The 24,688-nt window shown below is 44.3% G+C and overlaps 1 protein-coding gene across 1 annotated transcript in view; it reads left to right on the top strand.

Moving 5' to 3' along the window:
- The first annotated feature begins 349 nt into the window (after nucleotides 1-349).
- The window catches only part of tncb (tenascin Cb), a 49,258-nt gene continuing 24,919 nt past the window's right edge, over nucleotides 350-24,688 (top strand). Inside the window, 7 exon segments of the mRNA XM_079516797.1 lie at nucleotides 350-509; nucleotides 14,410-15,020; nucleotides 15,364-16,587; nucleotides 16,590-16,646; nucleotides 17,765-18,028; nucleotides 18,595-18,710; nucleotides 19,368-19,521. Coding sequence (XP_079372923.1) covers nucleotides 14,519-15,020; nucleotides 15,364-16,587; nucleotides 16,590-16,646; nucleotides 17,765-18,028; nucleotides 18,595-18,710; nucleotides 19,368-19,521 — 2,317 coding nt within the window. The 5' untranslated portion in view covers nucleotides 350-509; nucleotides 14,410-14,518.

Genomic DNA, 24,688 nt, shown 5'->3' with positions numbered 1-24,688 from the left:
GCAGAGAGGACTACTGTTTAAGAGAAAGGGAATTCTCCCTCCCCTCCTTTCACACACTCCCTCACTCAGTGAGTCAGTCAGTCAGTCCCTCTGACTCTCTCCCGACTGCTCTCTCTCCCTGTCTGTCTGTCTCTCTCTCTCTCTCTCTCTTCCTCTCCCCGTCTCCTTACTGGGTGCATGAGCATCAGCCAGTCCTCTCTCTCTCTCTCTCTCTCTTTCCCTATCTCTCTCTCTCCCTCTCCCTATCTCTCTCTCCCTCTCTCTCTATCTCTCTCTCTCTCTCTCTCCCTAGGTGGACTGGCATAAACGCTGGGAGAACAGTAGGGAAAGATGACAGAGCTGTCAGTGCTCTGAGAGATACAGATACACAATCTCCAGAACAATTTTTTTAGGCTGAGGCTGGCTGATAAAATAAAAAAGAGATTTTTTTTCCCCCCTCCCTCCAACATTTATTCATCTTGGTAGCAAAGTAGATTTCATCACTGGAGCAGCTGTGAATACTGAGCAAGGTAAGTGTCTCTCTTTACCTGTGTGCGGACGCTACTCAATGATGCCATCCCTGAAAGGCTGATGCATTGGGTACTGAGATGATTGTGATTTGGACAACTTTTACACAGCACTATAGGAAGGATTTCATATTTTTGTGTATTTGTTTTATTATATTTTTTTATATATCTTTATAGAATAATAATTTTGTTCTTTAGATTTGTTTTGTTTCACGCACAGTATAGATAGTAGACTGTTAGTTGTAGTAGTAATAGCAGTAGTAGTAGTAGTATAGTAGACTAGTAATGAGATTAATTCCACTCTTCAATGCTGAGTCTGCTGTCTGCGCCTGTATGTTTTACAGGCACAAGCTTCTGAAGCTCACTTAATTCTAGTCTTTATTGCATGCACCTGGGCTCCCATTATGTTTTACTGTGAAAGTTTTCTGCTTCCGTCGGCTGTTTGCTCATTACTGTATTGCTGGAGCAGAGGGGAAGAGCATCTTTGACTCCTTAGGGATCTATAGTCACACATATTCCTTCTGAATAATTCTCTCTATGCATTGGTCCCTCTGTGCATGATGAGTAGGAGAAGAGAGGGCAAACATTAGTGTACGTGTGTATGTGTGCGTGTGCACATGTGCTTGTGCGTGTTTGTGTGTGTGTGTGTGTGTGTGTGTGTGTGTGTGTGTGTGTGTGTGTGTGTGTGTGTGTGTGCGCATGCTGTTTCCCGGAGTACGTCCAGCTCCCACTTTGCTTTATGTGCCAGCAGACATCAGGCTACTGTAGCCTGGGAGACAGACAGCTGCTCTGCATTAGATGCTGCTGGTCTCTAGTCAGTCAGACAGACAGACAGTCAGTTAGTCAGTCAGTCAGTCAGTCAACTGACTGACTGGCTTGTTGGCTGGATATTTGACTTGCTGCCTGACTGGCTGACTAGCCGATAGGCTGTCTGAGTGGTTGGAAGACTGACTGCATGGCTGACTAAGTGGCTGGCTGGCTTGCTGGTCGGCCAGCCTTACTGACACATGTATTCATTATCTGGTAGAACCATCGCATTTGGTCTCCATAGTAAGTTCCTCAGCATCAGAGTTGCTCGGAGCAAAGTAAGGATTTTACTGGATGACTCAATGGAGCCCTCATTGGATGGAGAGATTACATCCCTGATAGTCAGAGAGAAACGACTAAATAGATAGTGATAGAAATATGGTGAGGTCGATAGAAACACAGCCAGCGAGTGAAAGTGAAAGACCAAGTGACAGAAGGACAAACTGAAGCTTGGATTGATTGAGAGGGGAAAAAAGAGATGAAGAAGTGGGTGTGTGCGTGGAGCTGTGAGTTGGGGTGAAGGGGAGGAGACCCATAGGATACCAGGGCAACATCTATTGGATGGTGATTGCGCATCAGGATGAGACGGGATCCCAGCGAAACGAGCCATCCATATTTTAGAATGTGTGACTGATTCTATCTGATTCAATTACTTCTCTTGGGAGGCATTATTGTTTTATTGATGAATTCTCTCGTGAACTTAGTGTGGCACATGAACGTTTGCTCTTTGAAATGTGACACCACGCTAGGTTTCCACTTTCATGACAGCTGTACTCCTAATAGTTGGCACACTTTCAACTAATAGGTGGCTGCCGGAGGCTCGGCGCGTGTAAATGTTTTGTATATGATTCTGTGCATGGTAGCCATGCACTCACTGACAGTAACACATTAGCGTGAGGATGAGTGAGAAGCACGCCTTTGTTTGGACAGCTGCTATCCCCCAATGCCCCACATGTCCTACAATGCTCCACGAGAGGGTGACTGTATTTAACCCCACTTAGCTCCTCGGCTGGTGATCGAGAGGAAACAATAATTGTGGGTATTCATGGTGACCCGTGCCGGGCGAGGCTCAGGAAGACCAGGAGGTGATTGAATTTTGGCTGGACATGAAATGAATGTCATCTCCTTTTCAACCTATTCAAGCACACACACACACACACACACACACACACACACACACACACACACACACACACACACACACACACACACACACACACACACACACACACACACACACACACACACACACACACACTGCTCTTGTCTCTTGTCCTCTCATCTTTGTCTCTTTATGTTAACATTGCTTTTGGCTGCTGCTGAAGTGTCTTGCTCTGGACCTTTTATTGCATACATATACGTTTTTCTTCTGCCAGTGGTGTGTTATAATTTATGGATATATTTGTGGACCATTTCACCTGAACTCTTTCTGCCTGGTGGACATGACCGCCTGGGAGGCAGATGGTCCAACAAAGGGATTTCTCAGTACCTGAAGAGAAGCAACCCATAACATATACAAAGCAGTGCTGCTGATGATAGATGAGAGTTCTGCATTTGTAGCACTTTGGCACAAGTTATTTTGAAAGTCACAGACGATCCAGCTTGTGAAATTGTCTCCTTAACAAAACTAAACAAATATGCCATACTGCCGCAACTATGAGATGTGTTTTTGTCACTTTGTTTGTCAGGGGCTGGGATTGTCAATTGATACTGACATTTTCGTCTATTTTGTTCTCTTTTGAGCAAAGACAAGGCTTCCAGAAAGTCCCCATCAGACTCATCCTTGGCACGAAACAAAGACATCCCCATCTTTCTCAGCCAAATCCAATGATTCAAAGTGATTCACAGTCTCCAGATGGGTTATAATGTCCTGTATGATGCTAATGCTTAGGGGAGAGAGGTGGGGGGTGCAACTCTTGGGCTGCGTGTGGGTTCCGGAATCTCATTGTGTCAGTCCAGCCCCTCTGATGGTGGCGGCCAAGAGAAGAGCACATGTGGCAGACACTGGCTCCGACACTGCCTTCGCTTCTACCAGTGACCCTGCGCATTGGAATGCATGAGCCATAATGTTGCTTGAACAACATAGGGGGAGGGGGTACCGTCATTGAGAGAGGCAGACGCAATTCAAATTGCGGCAAAATGCTAAAACGGGAGATGTTGTAGTAAAGTGCCGACCTCAGGGGCCGGGGTCAGCGGGGTGCGCCGGGGTCCTACAAGTGTCTGAATGGATGGTACTCTCAATTTGGACTTCCAACACGCTTTAGGCTTTCAATGCAGACAAGGACAAACAGATGTTCTCATAACAGCCAATACACTCGCGTCTCTCGCCTCCATTTCTGGAGTAGCAATAGAGAGAAAAATATTTTAACTTCCTGGTATGATAGGATAGACTGAGCTATAAATCTATAGCAAAATATGCGGGAAATAGGCACAAATACTCTAAATGGTCTCTTTCACTGGCCTTTGGAAAAGTCTGAGACAAGACTTGAATAACCCCTTCTAAAACTCCAGAGATTACCTCTCAAATGTCCAGATTTCCTCGCTGAACTCGGCTGCCACTTCTTTACCTCACTAACGCAGTAGCCAATAATACAGTAAATAGATTTTTAGCTGCAGTCAGCGCAATTTCAGGAAAAGAAACTAGTACCACGGACAGAGAAAGACATAGCTTCCTGTGTGTGAATTTATCACTCCAGTCAGGGATGGCTTAGCATGCAGCTCTCTACAACACACACTTCTGAGGCGTTCCCTAGACAAAAGGGGCTTTCTCTGGTGTGAATTGATAGTTTGCACTGCTACAAAAACAACAACAAAATCAAGCTTGTTCCTGACTACCCCACTAAAGGAAATGGACAGTCATGTAGCCATAAAGCCACCAAAACATACCTTTTATTGCACACTCATAAATCCCCATATTGCTGCTGAAGAGTTTTTACCCGTACCTGTCTTTCATTAGCTGTACTCTAGTCAACTTTATTGTATCTTATTTGTTTTATTAGATCCAGTTTCATCACCATTATTACATTGTTATATTTTAAGAGTTGTATTGTGAGCACAGTCTGCTGAGCATGCCACATCAACATTTCACTGCTTGTACCTTGTATGAGTGAATCTTAAATAAAGTGCGCACGCACGCACGCACGCACGCACGCACGCACGCACGCACGCACGCACGCACGCACGCACACACACACACACACACACACACACTGATGTATTGTTTCAGCATCTGGTCATCTGTGATTCTGAGAAATTATGACCATGTTGTGTCTACTGTTAATGCCACTTTAGGAATGGGTAGCAATTACATGAACAAAAGGTCACTTCTGGCAACAATTGTGAAAAATGATCCAGCCCAAGGCTCTTTTAAACCCGCAGAGCTCTCACCTTGCAGCTGATTACCTGAGAGGCAAGGTGTTAGTTTCTATGTAAGTTTAGCCGTCTCTCCGAACTTGACCTCAATCTCTGAGTAACTTTACATCACTGCCAGACAGACAGTGTATAGCCTACTAATTGCAAAAAAATGCTGAAGAGAGGAACACAGAAGACTGAGAAGAGTGGAGAGCAAAATAGTTAACTACTTAAACCCTGTATACTCCATTGACCCCAGCACTCTGTACTATGCCCCCTCTACTATCTCCACCGAAAATTGCTGATCTACAAGCTCATAGCATGGTGTGTGTAGCATGTGCGCTTGTAGATCTGAGTTCATGTGGATATTTATGACTGGAGAAGTCAGCAGTTGTTCAGTCTGTTGTAAAGACAGCAGAGGAGGAGAACAACCAGCCTCCGACACCACACCAGAAGTTAGGATGTAATAAACAGTGAGTCACCTGCAACTAAGCACGATGAAAACCCTCATGAACAATGACTAGCGTCCGTGCCCTCCATCTGGACAGAGCAAGAACAGCAGTGTGAGACACAGGCATGACAGAGGCAGAGCCATAAAGAATATTGATGGGTTTCATGGCCCAGGCATGACTCAAATCGCAATGCAATAAAAATTAAATTGAACTTTAACTGTGCTCCACGATTCCCCCCACCATGTCCGACAACAGCCTGCCTCATTCATTTTCCTTGGAGTGTTTTGGGGGTTTTTTCGAGAAAGGATAAAGAGATTTTTTTGCTTGGGGGGTGGAAGGGGGTTCAACTGATATCCGTCCGATATGTTGCCGCCAGGCTCCAATCATTCTGCCCGAGGTGCTATAGTGGGATAGCACTCAGTGTTGGCAAAATGATGTCTTGGAGCCATCCGTCATAAAGCTGTTTCTGCTGGTGTCACAGACCTCTTCCACCTCCCCCCTCTCGCCGGTGCCCCTTATCAGACACCAACACGCTAACCCCTACCACTCCCCTGCTATCTGTATCATCAGAGCCCCCGGGGTCGCGGTAGACGGGCCACGGAATAGAGCGGTTTATGGTTTGATGAAACCGGTCTTTTCAACTGTCAAAACTACAATATTCCTCTAATTTCATTTCAATTTCAATTCTGATGGTGAGGGGTGCGTGTTTGTGCGTGTGCGTGCGCGCGCGTGTCTGTGGATAAGGGATTATCACAGTGCCAAGAGTGTTTTTCTTTTCTTTTTTCCCAATTGTATTTGTATCCCCATTTATTATCCCAATTTAGTGATTACGCCAATTAACCCTCCCCACACATTTCTGTGTTGCCACTACTATTGTACCTACTGGCTCACCTGCCAGTAAGGATCCCCCACCGGGAGGACGTAGCACCTCTGTTCTACTCCTCCCTTTCGACACCCCCCGCTGACAGGTGCCACCACAGCCTGTAGAGCAACAAAGATGGCCCTCCCTGCCTGGCATATCCCTCCCCCGAACATGCCAAATGTGTTCATGCTGAGCCAAGCTGGATGCACCACGCGGTGGATTCAAACCCCTATTGACTCTGTTTACGCTGTCGTACTTTACTCCTGCACCACCACATGTGCGTCCTTTCAAGAGTGGGTTATAATGAAAACACTGATACGCTTAATTTATTGAATGCTAGCACCTTTAATCTGCCTTGGAATTGGAAAAGTTTGGCTTGCCCCACATTTTAAGTGAGTTGCCTGAAGTGGTATTATATTATTACTCCTTAACCCAGTATTTTTTACTGGGTTATACCGTACATTATATTAGGATGAACACACATGCCTAGTTATTTAAAAATCTTATGATTACCACAAAGGAGATGAGTCTCTGATTTCATGAGTCTCTGATGTCCTCAAGGATTTTATCATCAGTTTGCTACCTCTATGGTAGATGAGATCTGGAACAATTTGTTAATAGTCAAATGGAAGCCCAGGTCTAAGTCTGGTCCAATTTCTGCTCCCAGGAACTTTACAAAATGGACACATTCGAATAGAGATAGGTGTGTGTGTGTGTGTGTGTGTGTGTGTGTGTGTGTGTGTGTGTGTGTGTGTGTGTGTGTGTGTGTGTGTGTGTGTGTGTGTGTGTGTGTGTGTGTGTGTGTGTGTGTGTGTGTGTGTGTGTGTGTGTGTGTGTGTGTGTGTGTCACACGTGCTGATTTGTGTGGGGTTCAGACAGGGTGCACTGACCTTACTCAGTTAACTGGCCTTTGAAGTGTGTCCAGGCCATACAAAATAAATGGGAGCAGGTCTTACAGTGGGGGTACTGAGAGGGGGGCTTGTCCTGGGGCAATGGGCTGTGTCCCAATGTCAAGGCACAGCTAGTTCACGACCATATTTTACCACCATTCCTGCAATAGCCTATTCTGACTCGTTCAAAGAGATTTTCCTGCCATAAAACAAGGGATGATATTGATCGCTTTAGCTTTTTATTTGCCAAGGTCAAATCTCTGTGGCTATAACTGATCTCCTTCTTTATATCATTGTCATGTTCAGATGGACTATCCCAGCAATGGGTGCATTGGTCATAAAAGGCAGCTAGAGAAAGACTGTCAGAATGAGGTGATAAATTTGGAAGGGAAATAAACCCATGCAGAGAACCAGCAACAACTGTATCATTGATCGTGTGTCGAGCAGTCGATTCACGTTATGTCCCTTCCTGGAAATCCATTTCTATGTTTGATGATTATAACTTGCAGCCGCCGTAGTGCTGTCCTCAGCAACTTTGCTATCTCTCTTATTATGACCTTGGAGAAGATGCAGGACCAGATCAATACTCACCTGCTCCAGGACACAGCATGTGTTGAATGCTTCTTTCACCTTAATAGGCACATTAACTACATTTAATACCAAGTTATTGGTGTTATTGTGGTGCCATGAGGTATGAAGATTCAACTTTAAAATGTAATTGTAATGTCTGTCTGTCTTGTCTGTCTGTCTGTCTGTCTGTCTGTCTGTCTGTCGTATCTATCTATCTATCTATCTATCTATCTATCTATCTATCTATCTATCTATCTATCTATAATGTTGGGCATAGTAGTGAGTGACTCTGATTGAGGCCCATTTTCTGGTTACCCCTTGGCACAGTTCTGGGGAGACTGTAAGCAGCAGCGTGACATTAATATTGTGCACCTCAAGGTGAAAAGAGCCCCAGACAATACCCCTTCATTCAGTCTCTCACCAGCGACCCAGATTTAGACTCTGTGCCAAAGGAGGCAAGCAGATTTTTTTTTGTCATGGATGACCTACAAAACTAGGCATGCTTGATAAATTCCTATGAAATGAAAAGAAAAGTGCATGCATCCTATCAGACCTGTTTAACATCGAGCCGAGGGACCGGGGTTGTAGTTGTAGTCATTGAATATTTACAACTTTTACACATCAAGTGGGGCATGCTGCTTCATTATTCAGTTTGTTTATTTGCAGAGATATCCTCATGTTTGCTTCATGTCTCTTTTGACACTGTCCCTATTATCCTATGTCGACTATGTCAGTAGATCTTACTGAATATCTCATGCTGCACTTCCATATCTTCATTTGTCATGTAACACATGTTGCTAAATTGATAATACCTGCTTCATGGATATAGTAGTAGCAGGTTTACATTGTCCTTCTCATGCTGTGTATGTCTTCAGCGATCAGCGTTGCTGAACGCCTGGCAAGCAGTTGTCTTCTGCTCTGACTTATCCTGAGCCCACCATATGGTGGAGTCTTAGTATAGGCCTAGGTATTCTATGCTGACGATCACATTTTCACAGCATGGCAGGTCTGGGCCAGGTTTGAAAGCAAATCCTGACTTCTGCGTCAGATGTCTGCAATCTTCCACAGACACACAGCCCCTCATCAATCACTATATGCACTTCACTAAAACCAATTTAAAAGTTAAAAAAAATAATACGAAAATACTTCAGTCTGAAAGATGGGGTAGGAGAGACGGGAAGGATGAACGGCTGGGAAAGTAATCATCCAGCAAACAGTTGTGAGTTTGTTTTTTTATTATTTCCTTTGAAACAGCAAATGATTGAGACAGTCAACTATATACAGTTGGAGGCCATCGATATTGTCCTTTTCTTTTTGCTGAGGTTTGCGTGATCTGCGCAAAAGGACAGTTAACCCATTTTGGGCGGGAACCCCTTTTGGTGTTTTAAACATTATGTTATAATTTAGCTATTGAAAAATAGCAGATCTACAAGCTCATAGCGCGCCACCGAGTGGCGCGCTATGAGCTTGTAGGTCTGCTATTTTTGAAAAATCGTGAAAATATTTATTTCAGAAAACTGGAGGATTTAGAAGGATTTTTTAAAATTTTGAGGTCAGGCCTAAATGGGTCAAATGATAAGGGACAATATCGGTGGCACCCAACTGTATATAAACCAGTGGTTCCCAAACATTTTAGCTGGAGACCCAGAAGAGAAATGAGATGTGTGAAAGTAGCAGATATATAAGCTCACACAACGTGTCGCTTCGTGCCACGCTATGAGCTTATAGGCTATTTTCACTACTTTTTTTTTGTATTCATGGAATAAAATAAAATAAAATGTGTATGTTTTGAAATATATTTTAAATGTAGGTCAAATAAATGCGATTTTTACTCAAATCATGACCCATAACAATTGGTCCGTGACCCACAAATGGGTCCCGACCCACTGGGAAATAGTAAAATAGATAACTGATAACCACTGATCTTTGAATGCTTGAATACTTACACCGAAACACCAACATAGAAGTGTGAAATAGGGAAACACTGTGTCCCAACCAGTTTTACACAACCGTGTAAAACTGGTTGTGTGAGATGTTTATGGTATTATTTTTTAATATAGTGAGCTATGATGTGGTCAACGCAGGTCTCAGTGTGAAGCCATTAAGAATCACTAGATTTAAGAGCTAGAACTTTGACACAAACCCCCAGAATAGCACTTTGAGATGTCAACCTACCGTGGTTTATAGGAATGTATTTGAGATGTCAACCTACCGTGGTTTATAGGAATGTATTTGAGATGTCAACCTACCGTGGTTTATAGGAATGTATTTGAGATGTCAACCTACCGTGGTTTATAGGAATGTATTTGAGATGTCAACCTACCGTGGTTTATAGGAATGTATTTGAGATGTCAACCTACCGTGGTTTATAGGAATGTATTTGAGATGTCAACCTACCGTGGTTTATAGGAATGTATTTGAGATGTCAACCTACCGTGGTTTATAGGAATGTATTTGAGATGTCAACCTACCGTGGTTTATAGGAATGTATTTGAGATGTCAACCTACCGTGGTTTATAGGAATGTATTTGAGATGTCAACCTACCGTGGTTTATAGGAATGTATTTGAGATGTCAACCTACCGTGGTTTATAGGAATGTATTTGAGATGTCAACCTACCGTGGTTTATAGGAATGTATTTGAGATGTCAACCTACCGTGGTTTATAGGAATGTATTGTCCCCCACCGTGCTGGGGGTTAGTTAGTCAGAATAGCACGTTGAGATGTCAACCTACCGTGGTTTATAGGAAGTTATTTATGCAGACTGGACTGTCCTGGGTTTTCTCTTGTCCTGATCCTCTTGGTTCTTCTTTGAGTTAAATTAATGCATTACTTTGATTTATTCCAGGATTAGGGTCCCTGCACTTCCGCAATATGGTGGTGAAAAATAAGACAAAGTATGCAGTGAGGGACACGCCAGAGAATGCTTGTTGCTACTGTAAGGGGAAAAGTTATTGATGGTGGAGCTAGACTGAAGGCACTGTGGTTTTTGCATTACACTAATGGGAATATCAGAAGGATATGACATGGATACTTATGTAAAGAGACATATATGGGAATTGCATCTGAGTTCGATGGATTCTGAAGTGAAGTGATTTAGTTTTTATGTCAGATGTAGTAAATGGAGTCTATGATGCTTAATGTTTTTCATCCATGCTTCCCACTGGTTTGCACTGGTTTCCCCATTTGTTATGCTGTGTATAGAAATCTCTTGGTTGGATTAGAGGCAGCCAGCTTGGCATAGCCATTTCCTTGTGTAGCCTACTAGACTAGAGCAATGATACCATACCATAAAGTTAGGCTGTTTACAAAAAAGGCGAAAAGCACCTTTGAAATGGACTCCGATGGGACCTATGAAGCATTTCCAGCTCTCCAGTGTGTAAAGTGTAAAACTTCAAGTGTTTCCTTAGTACTCATTCAATACAAGGGCTAATTTAGATTGACCACACTAGGTCCGCGTGCCAGCAGGTTTCCCTTGGCTAAATTCTGCTCACATTGGACCACATGGCGGCTAACAAGCTTAACGTCCGTCTGAAAAGCTAACAACAGAGCGAAAAAACAAGTGACAAAATTACAAAAGCAGCAGCAGTTAAATTGTGTCAAGTCCGTCTCCACAAGTGCCAGGAACCGGCTGCATTAGCATAGAGCTCTGGCCATGGGGGGAACTGAAGAAAGTCTAAATACAAAAACGGGTGGGGTGGTGCCGGTGTCTGGTTCTCTCAGGGCCTAAAATGATCCAAACGGCACAAACTTGATTCTTATCGGTATCTCTCTGCATATTAAACAGGGCCGATTTGTAGCCATGGGGGCCAGTACTGAAACTGAACGATCTCTTTATGAATTGGTGTGTGGTTTCTTCTCTCCGTCTATTTCTGAATAATGCCATGAGTTTTGCCAGAGCCACAGATTTTCTGCACAAAGCCTGTTTTGGTCTCTCAGGGGTTCGCCTCCCTCTGAGGGCCATGTGGAGAGAAGCCAGCTTCTAAAGTGAGAAAGCCAACCATCAGCCCAGAACTAAAACCCTAACAGCAAACTCAAAGCAATTTTCTGGCTATTTTGTTGATTTAATCCCTGGTTTGTGATGCTCAGACACAGCAGAGAGACTCACTGTGTGTGTGTGTGTGTGTGTGTGTGTGTGTGTGTGTGTGTGTGTGTGTGTGTGTGTGTGTGTGTGTGTGTGTGTGTGTGTGTGTGTGTGCGTGTGCGTGTGCGTGAGTGTTTGTGTGTGTGTGCGCGTGAGTGTGACTGACTCAACTGGGATAGAGAGTGAGATGGGGAGGTGTAGCTCTCTCTCTCTCTCTCACTCACTCACTCACTCACTCACTCACTCACTCACTCACTCACTCACTTACTCACTCACTCACTCACTTACTCACTTAGCGCTTCCATCAGCGAGCCACATCAGTACTGTTACAGTACGTTCATCCTTGCCTGTCTAATCAGGGACAACGGGGGGTGCCTCCAAAATACAGCTCATCTGTCAGGCTTCCTAAACGCGCGCATCTGCTATCTCAGAGTGCCTCCACCTCGCAGAGATACTACCTGTCCTTTTTTGCATGTACCCTATCGTCCATATTCTGAGGAGAACATAATGCAGAAAATAGACAATCTACAAGCTTGCAGTGCGTTGCAACATGATACGTTGTCAGTTGATATATTGGCTATTTCCAAGACATTTGGTGTAGACTAGAGGGAATCGAACGGATCAACAAAGCCAACTCTGGTCTAAGTATTAGTTTAATAACTATAGAGCGTTTATAAGTGGCTAAACTTACCACAATCCAAGAGTTTAAGTCCGGGTCGAAATACACAGCTGCTGTGTTTTGAGATTGTTCCTTTGGATTTGCATTTCACTGTGATTATTCAGACTGACATGATGGCTTTCCGACAGTACTTATTACCTCCCAGTTCTGCCAAACTACACTATGGCTGGGAACTCCTTATTAGTGTCAGCATGTTTGACATGGTGTGGAAAAACTGCTGCTCAGTTAGGCGAGCTAAGCACATACCATCCAGACTTCTTGAAGGAAAGGAAGTCTGTTGCTAAATGTTAAAACTTGATTCATACACTTGCTGCCTGTCTTGCGCAAAAAGTCATTTCAGCATGTGCATGTCTGTGGTATAACATAGGGTAGCGCAAACTAGTGCTGCTTTTCAGCATTTGTCATACTTTTGCAAAATGAACATCTTTATGCCATGATAATTGTCTGCCATCTAAAGTCATCTGCTGCCTGAATGTACATTATGCTATGCAGTAACCTGTTGCACGTAAAAACATTATTTGTCAATGTAAAATAATCAGCTTTCCTGATTTAATTGTGGTATCATTGTAAATGAATTTCAAGAACGAAATGGATGGATGTGTGGGAAATGCATCCTTTTTAGAAGGCTATAGCTTCCTCTAATGAGAATTAAATCTGCATTATTCCAGCATGTTCAGTCTGATTTATGATTCGGCAAAAAAAGTGTAATTCTAAAATAAGGTATTTTCAAAAAGTGTTTATGTGTCTTGAATCATTAGTTATTTTTTAACACATTTTAGGAGCACAACAAAGGTAATCAACTCCCCTCATGGCACAGAACATCAAACGTCAAACTGTAATTTCCACAAGTTGTTGGCCATGCTTTTAACTAACCTGCATATCTCATGTAAGATCAAAGGGTAAGAAAAACATAAAACTTTTACAGCGGATTCCATACCACAAGATCGGCTTCAGCACATTTTCCTGCAGACCATTACTTTAAAAGGAAACAGCATGCCTCATGGAACAGGAAAATGGCCAAGTAGAAAACCTCAGGTGTGCATGGGGGAGACTTGAGCTACATATAAATCCTCCTATGCACCGCTTGCTGGAAGTGTGGTCCGAGAATGCTGATCTGCCAGTTTGTGAATAGCAGGGAGGAAGTTATTGGACTCACTGTGCTCACAGGAACCCCTGCAGATGGTCACACTGTTCACCAGTATTAATCTGTCAGCTCGGGATGTGGTCTGGCGTGGAAGAGAGATGTGTGTGCGTGTGCGTGTGCGTGTGCGTGTGCGTGCGCGTGCGTGCATCTGTCTGTGCAAAGTGTGCACGCATGCGTTGTCATGCAGACGGATGAATGCAAGCGTGTGCGTGCGTATACACACACCCCACACCATGCAGGTGTTGCCTGCTGTTCGTAGCCGCCTGTCATGAGGAAAAAAAACCTGGTCAAGAAGAATAAGCTTCATAGCTTCAAGGTTACCCCCCCACACACACAGAACCCCCTGACACCCCCCCCCCACACACACACACACAGAGCCCCCTACCCCCCCACCCCGCCCGTAATTGTCACTATCGGTCCTGAGAGGAATGGTCAAAAGAATGGCCTCCAATGTCATCCACGGAGTGTCTGTCTCCTCCAGTCTGAGAGAGAGAGAGGGAGGGGGGATACAATGGGTTGCAGGCAGGCAGGTATAGGCAGCAACAGGGTTATATATTGGAGGTGGTCTTTTGTTTGGGGCAACAGTGGAAGGTTAATTGCTTTTAGTGGGATACTATGACATTTCAATGCAGCAGAGGTCCCTGGCGTGTGTGTGAAGGTGTGTGTGTGTGTGTGTGTGTGTGTGTGAAGGTGTGTGTGCGACTGTTCTGAACGGCAAGGGCAAACCAGAGAAGTCAGCTGCAGTAATAATGGGTGATCTTTATTCAGCATGGACTCATTTGTGTTGAATTTGCTGATGTCATACATCGAGTACAGAATACAATTCTGTATTCTCTATTCTGGCATAAAGGGATAAAGGGATAAACGGTCTGTTTGGTGATTAGGGAGATTGGCCCGTGCACCAAGAGCCACAGGTTTGATTCGTGCAACAGTGTATGAAGGTGTCCTTGAGAAATGCACCAAACTATTTCAATAAAGAGCAAACAAATCGGACGCCACTCCATGTATTATTAGAAGTGCTGTTCTCATTGTTATTCCACTCTTTCTTTTTTGTTTCATTGCAGGGCTCAAGGACAAGGACTCCATCCCACAGAGGGTTAGTTATCTACAGTAGACTCCCTTCTCCTACCAGCTGCTGCTTCACTATAGTCCCCCCAGTATCAGGGTCCCACCATGGGGATTAAAGCTCTCCTCCTAGGCTGCATGACTGCAGCCCTGCTGTTCCAGCTCTCCTCCGCTGGCCTGGTCAAACGGATCCTCCGCCACCGCAGGGAGACACTGGCGCCGTCCAAGACTCAGGAAAACCTGACGTTGCCCCACCCAGGCGAGCCTGTAGTGTTCAACCACGTCTACAACATAAATGTCCCCTCCAGCTCGCTCTGCTCCGTCGACCTGGACGCACCAGATGCCCCCGGCCCCGCGGCGCTGAAGCACAAGAGCCCCTTCTCGGATATGCAGAACACGGAGCAGCACCTAGAGCACACGATGGATGGCGAGAATCAGATCGTGTTCACCCACCGTATCAACATCCCCAAGCAGGCCTGCGCCTGTGACAACAGCCATTTGCCCGACATCAAGGACATCCTGAACCGTCTGGAGATGCTGGAGTCAGAGCTGTCCAGCCTGAGGGAGCAGTGTAGCAGTGGGACAGCATGCTGCGGAGCGCAAGTCACAGGTTAGCACTATAGCAGACTGGAGGTGCATGGGAACAGTTTTGTTCCTGCACTCCCCTACGATCCTATGACTGACCTACTGTATGAACTGTTTCCTGGTGTTCATTGTGTAAGCTGCATTTTGAGCAAAGGCATCCATGATTATGTTTATTTTTAAGCCAGCAATCATCTGGCATAAGGAATATTATTTAGATTCTGGAATATTTCTATTCTGGTTATTGTTACCTATGAATTAATTAATTTAGCGATGATGTTGAAATATAATAATTTTATTCTATAGTTGGTAAGTGACTGATTTGCGATCATAATGTGTTTGTTTTAATAATGCATAATTCCTTGCCTCAGGTGAAGTGGCCACCAAGCCCTACTGTAATGGCCGGGGGAACTGGAGTGCTGACACCTGCGGCTGTGTGTGTGAGCCTGGCTGGAAGGGCCCCAACTGCACAGAGCCTGAGTGCTCCAACGACTGCCAGGACCAGGGCCGCTGCGTGGATGGAAAGTGCGCTTGCTTCGAGGGTTTCGACGGAGACGACTGTGGTATTGAGATGTGCATGCTAAACTGTGGTGATTACGGCCACTGCATAGAGGGGACCTGCCTCTGTGAAGAGGGCTTCATCGGCGAGGACTGCTCCCAGACCAACTGTCCAAACAACTGCCTAGGCCGTGGTCGGTGTGTGGACGATGAGTGCATTTGTGACGAGCCCTGGACCGGCTTCGACTGCACCGAACTCATCTGTCCTAATGACTGTTACGACCGAGGCCGCTGTGACAACGGAACCTGCTACTGCGAGGAGGGTTTCACCGGGGAGGACTGTGGTGAGCTCACCTGCCCTAGCAACTGCAACAACCGCGGCATGTGTGTGAACGGGCAGTGCGTGTGCCACGCCGGCTACAGCGGAGAAGACTGCTCCAAGATAATCTGTCCTAGCAACTGTCGTGAGAGGGGCCACTGCTTCAACGGAAGGTGCATCTGTGATCCAGGCTACGAGGGAGAGGACTGCTCCATCCTGTCTTGCCCCGACAACTGCAACGACAGGGGCCAGTGTGTCAATGGTCAGTGTGTGTGCGAAGTGGGCTACCAGGGCGAAGACTGCGGAGAGCTCTCCTGTCTCAACAACTGCCTAAACCGTGGACGATGTGTCAACGGGCGATGCATCTGTGACAAGGGCTACGCCGGACAGGACTGCAGCGTCAAGACCTGCCCCAAAGACTGCATGGGACGCGGGGAATGCGTCGACGGCAAGTGTGTGTGCTTCATCGGCTTCACGGGCAAGGACTGCGGAGAACTGACCTGTCCCAATGACTGTCTGGACCGTGGGCGCTGCGTGAATGGAATGTGCGTGTGTGAAAAAGGGTTCGCAGGAGAAGACTGCAGCGAGAAGACGTGTCCCAACAACTGTCTGGAGAGGGGCTACTGTGTGGACGGGAAGTGCGTGTGCTTCGAAGGGTTCAGTGGAACAGATTGCTCCCTGCTGACCTGCCCAGGCGACTGCCTGAACCAGGGCCGCTGCGAGAATGGAGCGTGTGTGTGTGACGAGGGCTTCATCGGAGAGGAGTGCTCAGAGGGTAAGATGTGAATGGAGCGTGTGTGTGTGACGAGGGCTTCATCGGAGAGGATTGCTCAGAGGGTAAAATGTGATTAGCTGGAAATAAATAAATAAAAATCATGAAATGTTATTCTTACTGTTTGAAGAACAATTACAAAGATAACAAAAAAAAAACTAAATATAAAAACAAATTACAGTAGGCATGGATTACAGATTATATATCAATGTTCTATGAATGAGTACAATTGTGTTGCTAAAAGGAATTTGAGATCTAATTTTGTTCTGCTCCACTGTGTAAAGTGAAGGCAATATGTAATATTATATCACTTGTACTGTACACTGGCAAACACAATCCTGGAGCATGTTCAGTTGATAGCACTTTTTACTTGACTGCGCAGCATTTCAATGAATGCATAATGTTGCAGTCTAATGCAGATTTAAAAAGAAGACATATGGGTTTTGATTCAACAGTGAATTGATCATTTGGTTGAGATTATGTAACAACTTCCCTGCTAAATCACTTAGCTAATGTTCAAATACATTCCGGAAACTACTGTTTGGAAATCTGCCCTGCTCTGAGTTGAGTTGAAATTCTAAACACACGAACGGGCGCACGCACGCACACAATCAAGCTTTTCATTTTTTTTGTCTTTGTAACAAGGCTTTTTTATCGCTAAGATTAAGACGGATGCCCATGTTTTTCATTTTTCATATAATGATATCTGTAATGCCAAATAATATCAACAGGAACTCGCTCATGCGCTTTATTATAGGTGCCATATTTCATTTGATCTGAAATCTGTCTAGTTGAGATGATCCCAGAGGCTGCTGGAGAACCATCCTTCCCGTCCATTACTGCCAAGCTATTCCCTTCTTGCCTACACCACATGATATTTCTGGGCTCACTGATGCCAAAGAATTTCACACACAAACACTTCTAACTATTGGGTACTTGAAGACTACAAAATATAGGAATATCGTATGAGCAAGAATGATGATTTGCCAAAAGTACCAGTCTTTTCCTGTGATAAAAATAAGGTGCCACACACACACATAACTGTACATTATCATATTATCATTATATTATTATCAAGTTATTTTAATATACAATGACTCATTAAGATTAACTTTTTTATAGTTTGACATTCTCTTCCATACTGTACATACTGTATCCCCTAATGTCCAACCTTCTCCAACAGTCTCACCACCCAAGGACCTGACAGTAGTGGAGGTCACCGCAGAGACCGTGGACCTGTCCTGGGCCAATGAGATGACAGTGACAGAGTACCTAATCACCTACGTACCCACGGCCCTCGGAGGGCTGGAGCTGGACATGCGTGTGCCTGGCAACCAGAAGTTAGCCACTATTCGGGAGCTGGAGCCTGGCATTGAGTACCTGATAAGTGTCTATGCCGTCCTCAACAATAAGAAGAGTGTTCCTGTTAGTGCCAGAGTGGCAACACGTAAGTCACAACTCTTGTGTGAATGTTGGCCATGTAATGCCAATGTTTACCTTCTGGCAATCTGGGAACCCATTTCGGTAACACATACTTTGTGTAGAAACAGGAACTCAGTTTGGCTCCTCCCTTTCTTAGTCCACTTCCTCCTGGGTGCTTCTGTGTTTATTATTACAACAACATTGCATGTTTGGGGGTAGTGGTGGGCACTGGGCAGTGGTGCTGTCTTGATTCTGTGAGATATTAACCTTCTGGTAAAGCTGGATTGTTAGTCTTTTTTTCTTGCCGATAGACTTGATAGTATAAAAAAATCACACCCGTGTGAAGTGAGGGGCTCTCTTATCATCATACATCATCATGTATCATCTCTTTCCGACCAATCAGAATTTGCGTCCTCACCTTCGTCTTCAATTTTCGTGTTTACACAAACACTCAAAATTGTCCATTCTTTGTTAATGGCATTTAATGTTTGTGTTAGGATAAAGTTTGTGTTTACTTTTTTGTTTTCCCCATCAATACATGTTTTGCCCTAAAGAAAACAACCAGACTAATTGTGTCAATGTCCCTCTCAGATCTTCCTGAACCAGAGGGACTGAAGTTCAAGTCAGTGAGGGAGACCTCAGTGGAGGTGCAGTGGGACCCACTGGACATTCCCTTTGATGGCTGGAACCTCATCTTCAGAAACACGGTGAGTCCAGTCTATCCCATGATTCCTTTGCAGGCTGCTAATGGCTCCTTTCTTTACTCGAACTCGATAGAGGTAGCTGAATTCCCTTACAGCCAATACCCAGACTATCATCAACCACTCGATAGAGGTAGCTGAATTCACTTACAGCCAATACCCAGACTATCATCAACCACATTTTCCCTTAGTAGAAACCTTACACGGCCCACTGCATACCCCACCTCCCCCACCCAACCTCCATAATTGCCTAATGTGCATAACTGCATATGCGTGGATTGGTGGGGTATCCTGTGGAAAATAGCTTAGCCCAGCCAGCATGCAAAAACACAGCAACTGAAAAGCATTAAAAGTTAAATGTTCTGTCTCTGTTGACAGTCTCGGTGGCACTGGCCATATGGTACGAAATGATTATTGTTTTGTGAATTGTTTCATTTTTTTTTTGAGTTCTTGTATAACCCTTTGAGAAATGGCTCTAGTGGGACATAAAAGCACAAGCGACCTCCCCTGTCAGCGTGAAAGTCCAAACACTACCACGAAGGCTATTAAGTATGATTTGGCCGTCTCGTTACCACACACATGCATACTCTGCTAGGACTGGCCTTTGTAGTGCACAATGACTGGTGGTGTGTTTTTGTTTCTTTCTTGTTTTGGTATTGGTAGAAAGAGGAGAATGGGGAGATTCTGAACTCGCTAGGACGTCCAGAGACCACCTTTGAGCAGTCTGGACTGGGACCGGGCCAGGAGTACGAGGTCAAACTGGAGGTAGTGAAGAACAACAACCGAGGGCCCGCAGCCGCCAAGAACGTTGTCACCAGTGAGTTCTTTCATATTTAAAGTGACTCTTGAGGTGCAATTATGCTGTCTTGAGTTTCTTCAAGTTCATTGCAAATCCAGACTTGATCTTTAGACAACATGCAGGTTTAAGGACTTCAACAACCCATCTAGGTAATCCGTTACTGGATTAGCCTTGTCTTTTGTGTATTTATCAAAGAGTATATAACAACATTTCTGACTTTAATAGAATCCCATTACCCGAGTCAGTAAACATAATGGGACAGATTCAGCAAGCAATTTATGCTCATATTTTGAGCGTACCGACATTTCCGACCATTTCTACGTTACGTGTGGAATTCATCTTTCCTTTTTGGGCCTTGACTTTGGCCGTAAACTACGTCCATTCTCATGTCAAGTCCGACCATGGCTTACAGGGATCCACACTTGCGTATATGTATTTTTGTTTGTCAACACACACATATATATATATATATATATATAAAAGAAAGAAAAAAAGTCCAACAACGTATTGTTTGTAACTTATGCTGCTGCATAATCGACATGATGCAAATTCCACCGGTTTGTATTTTGTAGGCATTCAGAGCTGAATTATTAGGTCGCTCAGTGCTGTTGACAGACTCAGCAAAGTTTCACATAATGATTAAAAGAACTATCGCACCATAAATGTCACTGGGTACAAATCCTGCTCCATTGAGTCGTGCTATTAATTTATAATAATGTAGGCTACTGTATATTGATCACATGAACGCCACACACAGAATAGCCTAATAAGTCTTACCATTTGATGAGGAAACGGCTGATGAAATCTAGCTTTTCCTGTCACGCTGCCGACCCGGAATGTGTGTGTGGAACCAAGCAGGAGAGCGCACACAAGGATGACTGTATAAAACACTTTACTTAATTTAGGAATATAGAACACAGGATACGCCACACAGGGCAGGAACGAAAACATAAAACATACAGGAACTCCGGGCGGAACAGCAGCGCAATGATGGCGTAGAACCAAACTATAATCCGACACAGAGTCCCACAAACACACCACTTAAATCCCATAGTCACTAATAGGCACAATAGTCCACAGCTGTGTTCCCAGGAGGAAACTGTCTCTCAGGTAGGGTGGGGGAGGGGAACACAACAGGGCAGGTAGGAGAGAACATAAGGGTGGCGGACCAGGCATGGTACGTCCTGGGACAGGACGTGACATTTCCGACGTTTAGAACTTAGTCCAAAAGACGGATTAACCCTCAGTAACCAATAAAAAGGCAAAACTCTGGTCCGCTATGGATGCAATCTGTGTCCATGTCCATTATTCCATTTGATTTCCAAATCCGATGTAGGCTAGTGGGACAGTGGAGGGAATCAATCACCCCAGTAATTAATAAAGCTCTGATGAAAATTATCTGATTTTATTTTTACCTCTGCAAAGGTGCCGTGCGTAATTCATCAGTAGAAAGGGCTTCATGCCGCTTTTATAATATCCTTGCAGAGTTGTAATAGCATTTGGTCGTGATGTTGAACTGTATAATTAACTTTTTTCTCACGTGAGAGTAACTTTATTAAAGGGACATTTCACCGCTGGAAGAAACAGGCCCCCCTGGAACCGGCCCTGCTGCAGTCACTCAATGTTAATAGTATTTGTAGTAGATAACAGTAGCACAATTTGAAATTTGCACCCTATGGCCAGAAAAATAATGAAGTCTGTGTATTTGACCAGGGTTTGACTGGATTGCTGAATTCCTACAATGCCCATAATGCTTTAGTGCACTTCCCCTCCTTGTGGAGAGGGGGAGGCTGCATGGAGGTGTGACTTTGTAGTCCAGGAAGGAAGTGAGACCACATTTTCACGACAGGTTTTTGGTCATGAACATGGCATCATGACTAAAATATCTAAAAAACATATTACATACATAAAAACCCCAGGAGTGAAGGAACCAAAATAAGCTGATCTACAAGTTGCTATGCAGTGCTTCCCGATCTGGTACTGACCGTTCCGTTTATAACTCTATGTTACCGACGCGCTGTTAGCTTGAAGATCTGTGAGACACGTGAGATTGAGCGTACAGAATATACACACTCATATACGCACTTCATTTACACCTGGTCGTAAATTTCCTTTGTGAAACTGGCCCTATAAAGTGATAGATAGTGATAGAGAGAGAGAGGTAATTCAAAAAGTCTATAGTCATGTGATAAAGAATTTCATCCTCATTGGCAGTAACTTCATCAGCATTAAACCCTCACCTTCTACATATTCCACTCACCTCTATAATGACACTCCTGGCCCACAATAACCTACCCTGACCTGACGGAGAGTCAGAGACCTGTGCTCCCAGGAGCACTTTTGCTATTCAATGTAAATGTAGTTACTTAATTTACACCACTGCCGATGCTGTAGGATTTGCTGAATTGTAACTACATAGAACTATAATTCCATGGGTATGAATGACAGATTCTGGAAAAGCGAATTAAGCTTTCATAATTCAATCAGCATTAGAAATAAACCGTTTCATAGTTTCAAGTCTCACAAAACGTAAGCTTAACATAGCGGTCCATCAGTCTCAACTCTAATCTGCATATTCATATAGCGGTCCATCAGTCTCAACTCTAATCTGCATATTCATGGCACATAAGCCTCAAAACCCCTTGAACGTCATTCTGACCATTGTTCTGACCACTGGAGCTTGAGAGGATGTGATTTCCAGAAAATACATGCAGCAAAATGGTAGCTTAGAAGTTAAATGTGAAAAACAGACATCATACCATGCAAAGCTTCATTGGACTTGCATACTTCTCAGTGCAATCCAATCTGAACCTCACTGCCCTAATCTCTCTCTCTCTCTCTCTCTCTCTATCGCTCTCTTCACATTTCGCACGCTCTCACGCACGCACGCACGCACGCACGCACGCACGCACGCACGCACGCACGCACGCACGCACGCACGCACGCACGCACGCACGCACGCACGCACGCACGCACACACACACACACACACACACACACACACACACACACACACACACACACACACACACACACACACACACACACACACACACACACACACACACACACACACGTTCTGTGCAGTTCCCCTCTGTCTGCCTATTGAAATGATCCCAACATGTCAACACTGAGTGATACGTTCATTTTGTTTTTCATTACTTAGTTGTAATTGAGCAGTGGTGGCATAAAAAAAATAGAATTGTCAAAAATAGATTCCTAACCCTACTGGACGGTTATGAGCTAAATCATACCTCCGGCTATCTGTCACAGCCTAATCGTGTGTAACAGTTAGGACGACTCCAGGCTGGGGATCAATACTTTTGAAAGGGAAAACGAGGGGTTGAAACTATACTTCAGCTGGCAACACTGGCCACCAGCTGCCAGCAGCCAGACTATTTTTAGGTTGCTCTGGGGCAGGTTACAAAACTGCTCTTGCTTGGAGCTGCTGAGGCATGTGTTTTCTTTATGAAATACTGTAAGGCTATGTAGAACAGTCCACAATGACCGAAACCTGAACTGGAAACCGTGTTATCTTTCGCCCCTACGAGAGTTTCAACAAATCTGAGTAATTTGATTCCAATATGTAGTGGGGAAATTTTGCCCTGCTCAGCACTAACTTTAGGAGATGGCTCCCAATCCATTGCTTGGTCAACCTCTCTCCTAGCTTATTTATGGTTTGAGAGTACCCTACAATGTGCCAGAATAAACAGAAATATGCAAGGGAAAGCCATTATCGACCTGTCACAACCCTCGCTTATGAAACCCCTCTTCCTCTGCACAAATGGATGGTAAATTATTGTAATGCCGGAGGCCGGTAACACAACCTTTTATAGGTTGGGGTCTAAGTAGTCTCTCATGCCAGACAACTATTCCACAATCTTCAAATGCTACATAGAGTCTGTTACTACACCTCCTTAAAGCCCCGCACAGGAAGCTGTCATCTGTTTGTCATATATTTAAAAAATAACCTGTAAAATATATTATATTATATATTTATATATTTAATTTCCATTTCTGCTAAACAGCAAGCCGTAGGCGTATATGCTTCAACGAATGTGATTTACAGTAGGACTTATTTACACAACTGCAAAGACGAAACCGAAGTATGGGGGAGGCGGACATCCAATTTACAATCTGCACATTTTCAGTGCTTGCATTGAACAGACTGTATGGTGGAAGCATTTGTAAATTGTGTGAGACAGTCTGTCTTACTAGGTTCTAAGGGACTGTTGAACAACCTAAGCGTCATACTGTGTTGGTGACTTGTGTGTACTGTATTTGCATTCACTAAAGGGTTCTAGTGACATGAAACAGACAGCAACACATATTGTTGCTGTCTGGCAGAAACATATCTCAATATCATTATTATAATAATTTACTGTTTTTCTTAAATTAATGCCCTACTTCGTCGTACCATAAGCTCACAGTGCTTTACAATTTAGGCATTTAGCAGACGCTCTTAATCCAGAGCGATTTACAGAACAAAAACATGGTAATACATCATATACATAAAAAATAGTCATCATGAATTGTACATACAGGTAAACTAAGAACCTAACAGTGGAATACCTATATAATGAAACTATACATATATAGTATATAGTGCTATGTCTACATAAAATATAAGTTAGATAAGTTGAGCCTTTGCATACGCCTGTAAGGTCGAAGAGGTGGGTTTTCAGGCTACGGCGGAAGATTTGGAGTGAATCTGCAGTTCTGATTGCAATGGGTATTGCATTCCATAGTTTTGTAGCCAGAAGGGAGAAGAGTTTGGGACGTGTGGAGTGTTGTCCCGGAGTTTTTAGTGAAGGTACTTCCAGCTTCCCTGCGTTGGCTGATCTGAGCGCACGGGAGGGTTTGTAGGGTTCGATCAGACTTGCAAGATATGGGGTGCCATACCTTAGGTTGCTTTAGCATCAAAGTTTTGTACTCTGTGTGGGCAGCGACCGGATAGTTTGTACCTCGACATGTCGCTTTAGAAAACATTTTGGTTACGTCGTATTTCACACAAGCTTATTACTAAAACTACATTGGATTGCCTGGGCCGCGGCTGAGAGGTCCAGGCACCTAGGCCGGTAATCCAGCCTGACGCGGGTTCGAGTCCCGAGCCCGTCGGCCTTTGCCGCATGTCTTCCCCCATCTCTCTCTCCCTTTCCTGTCTAATCACTGTACCCTAGCTATC

Source organism: Electrona antarctica (assembly GCF_951216825.1).
Source record: "Electrona antarctica genome assembly, chromosome: 12".
Classification (NCBI taxonomy): domain Eukaryota; kingdom Metazoa; phylum Chordata; class Actinopteri; order Myctophiformes; family Myctophidae; genus Electrona; species Electrona antarctica.
Note: the sequence above shows the minus strand (reverse complement) of the source record. Positions and strands in the feature narration are given on the sequence as shown.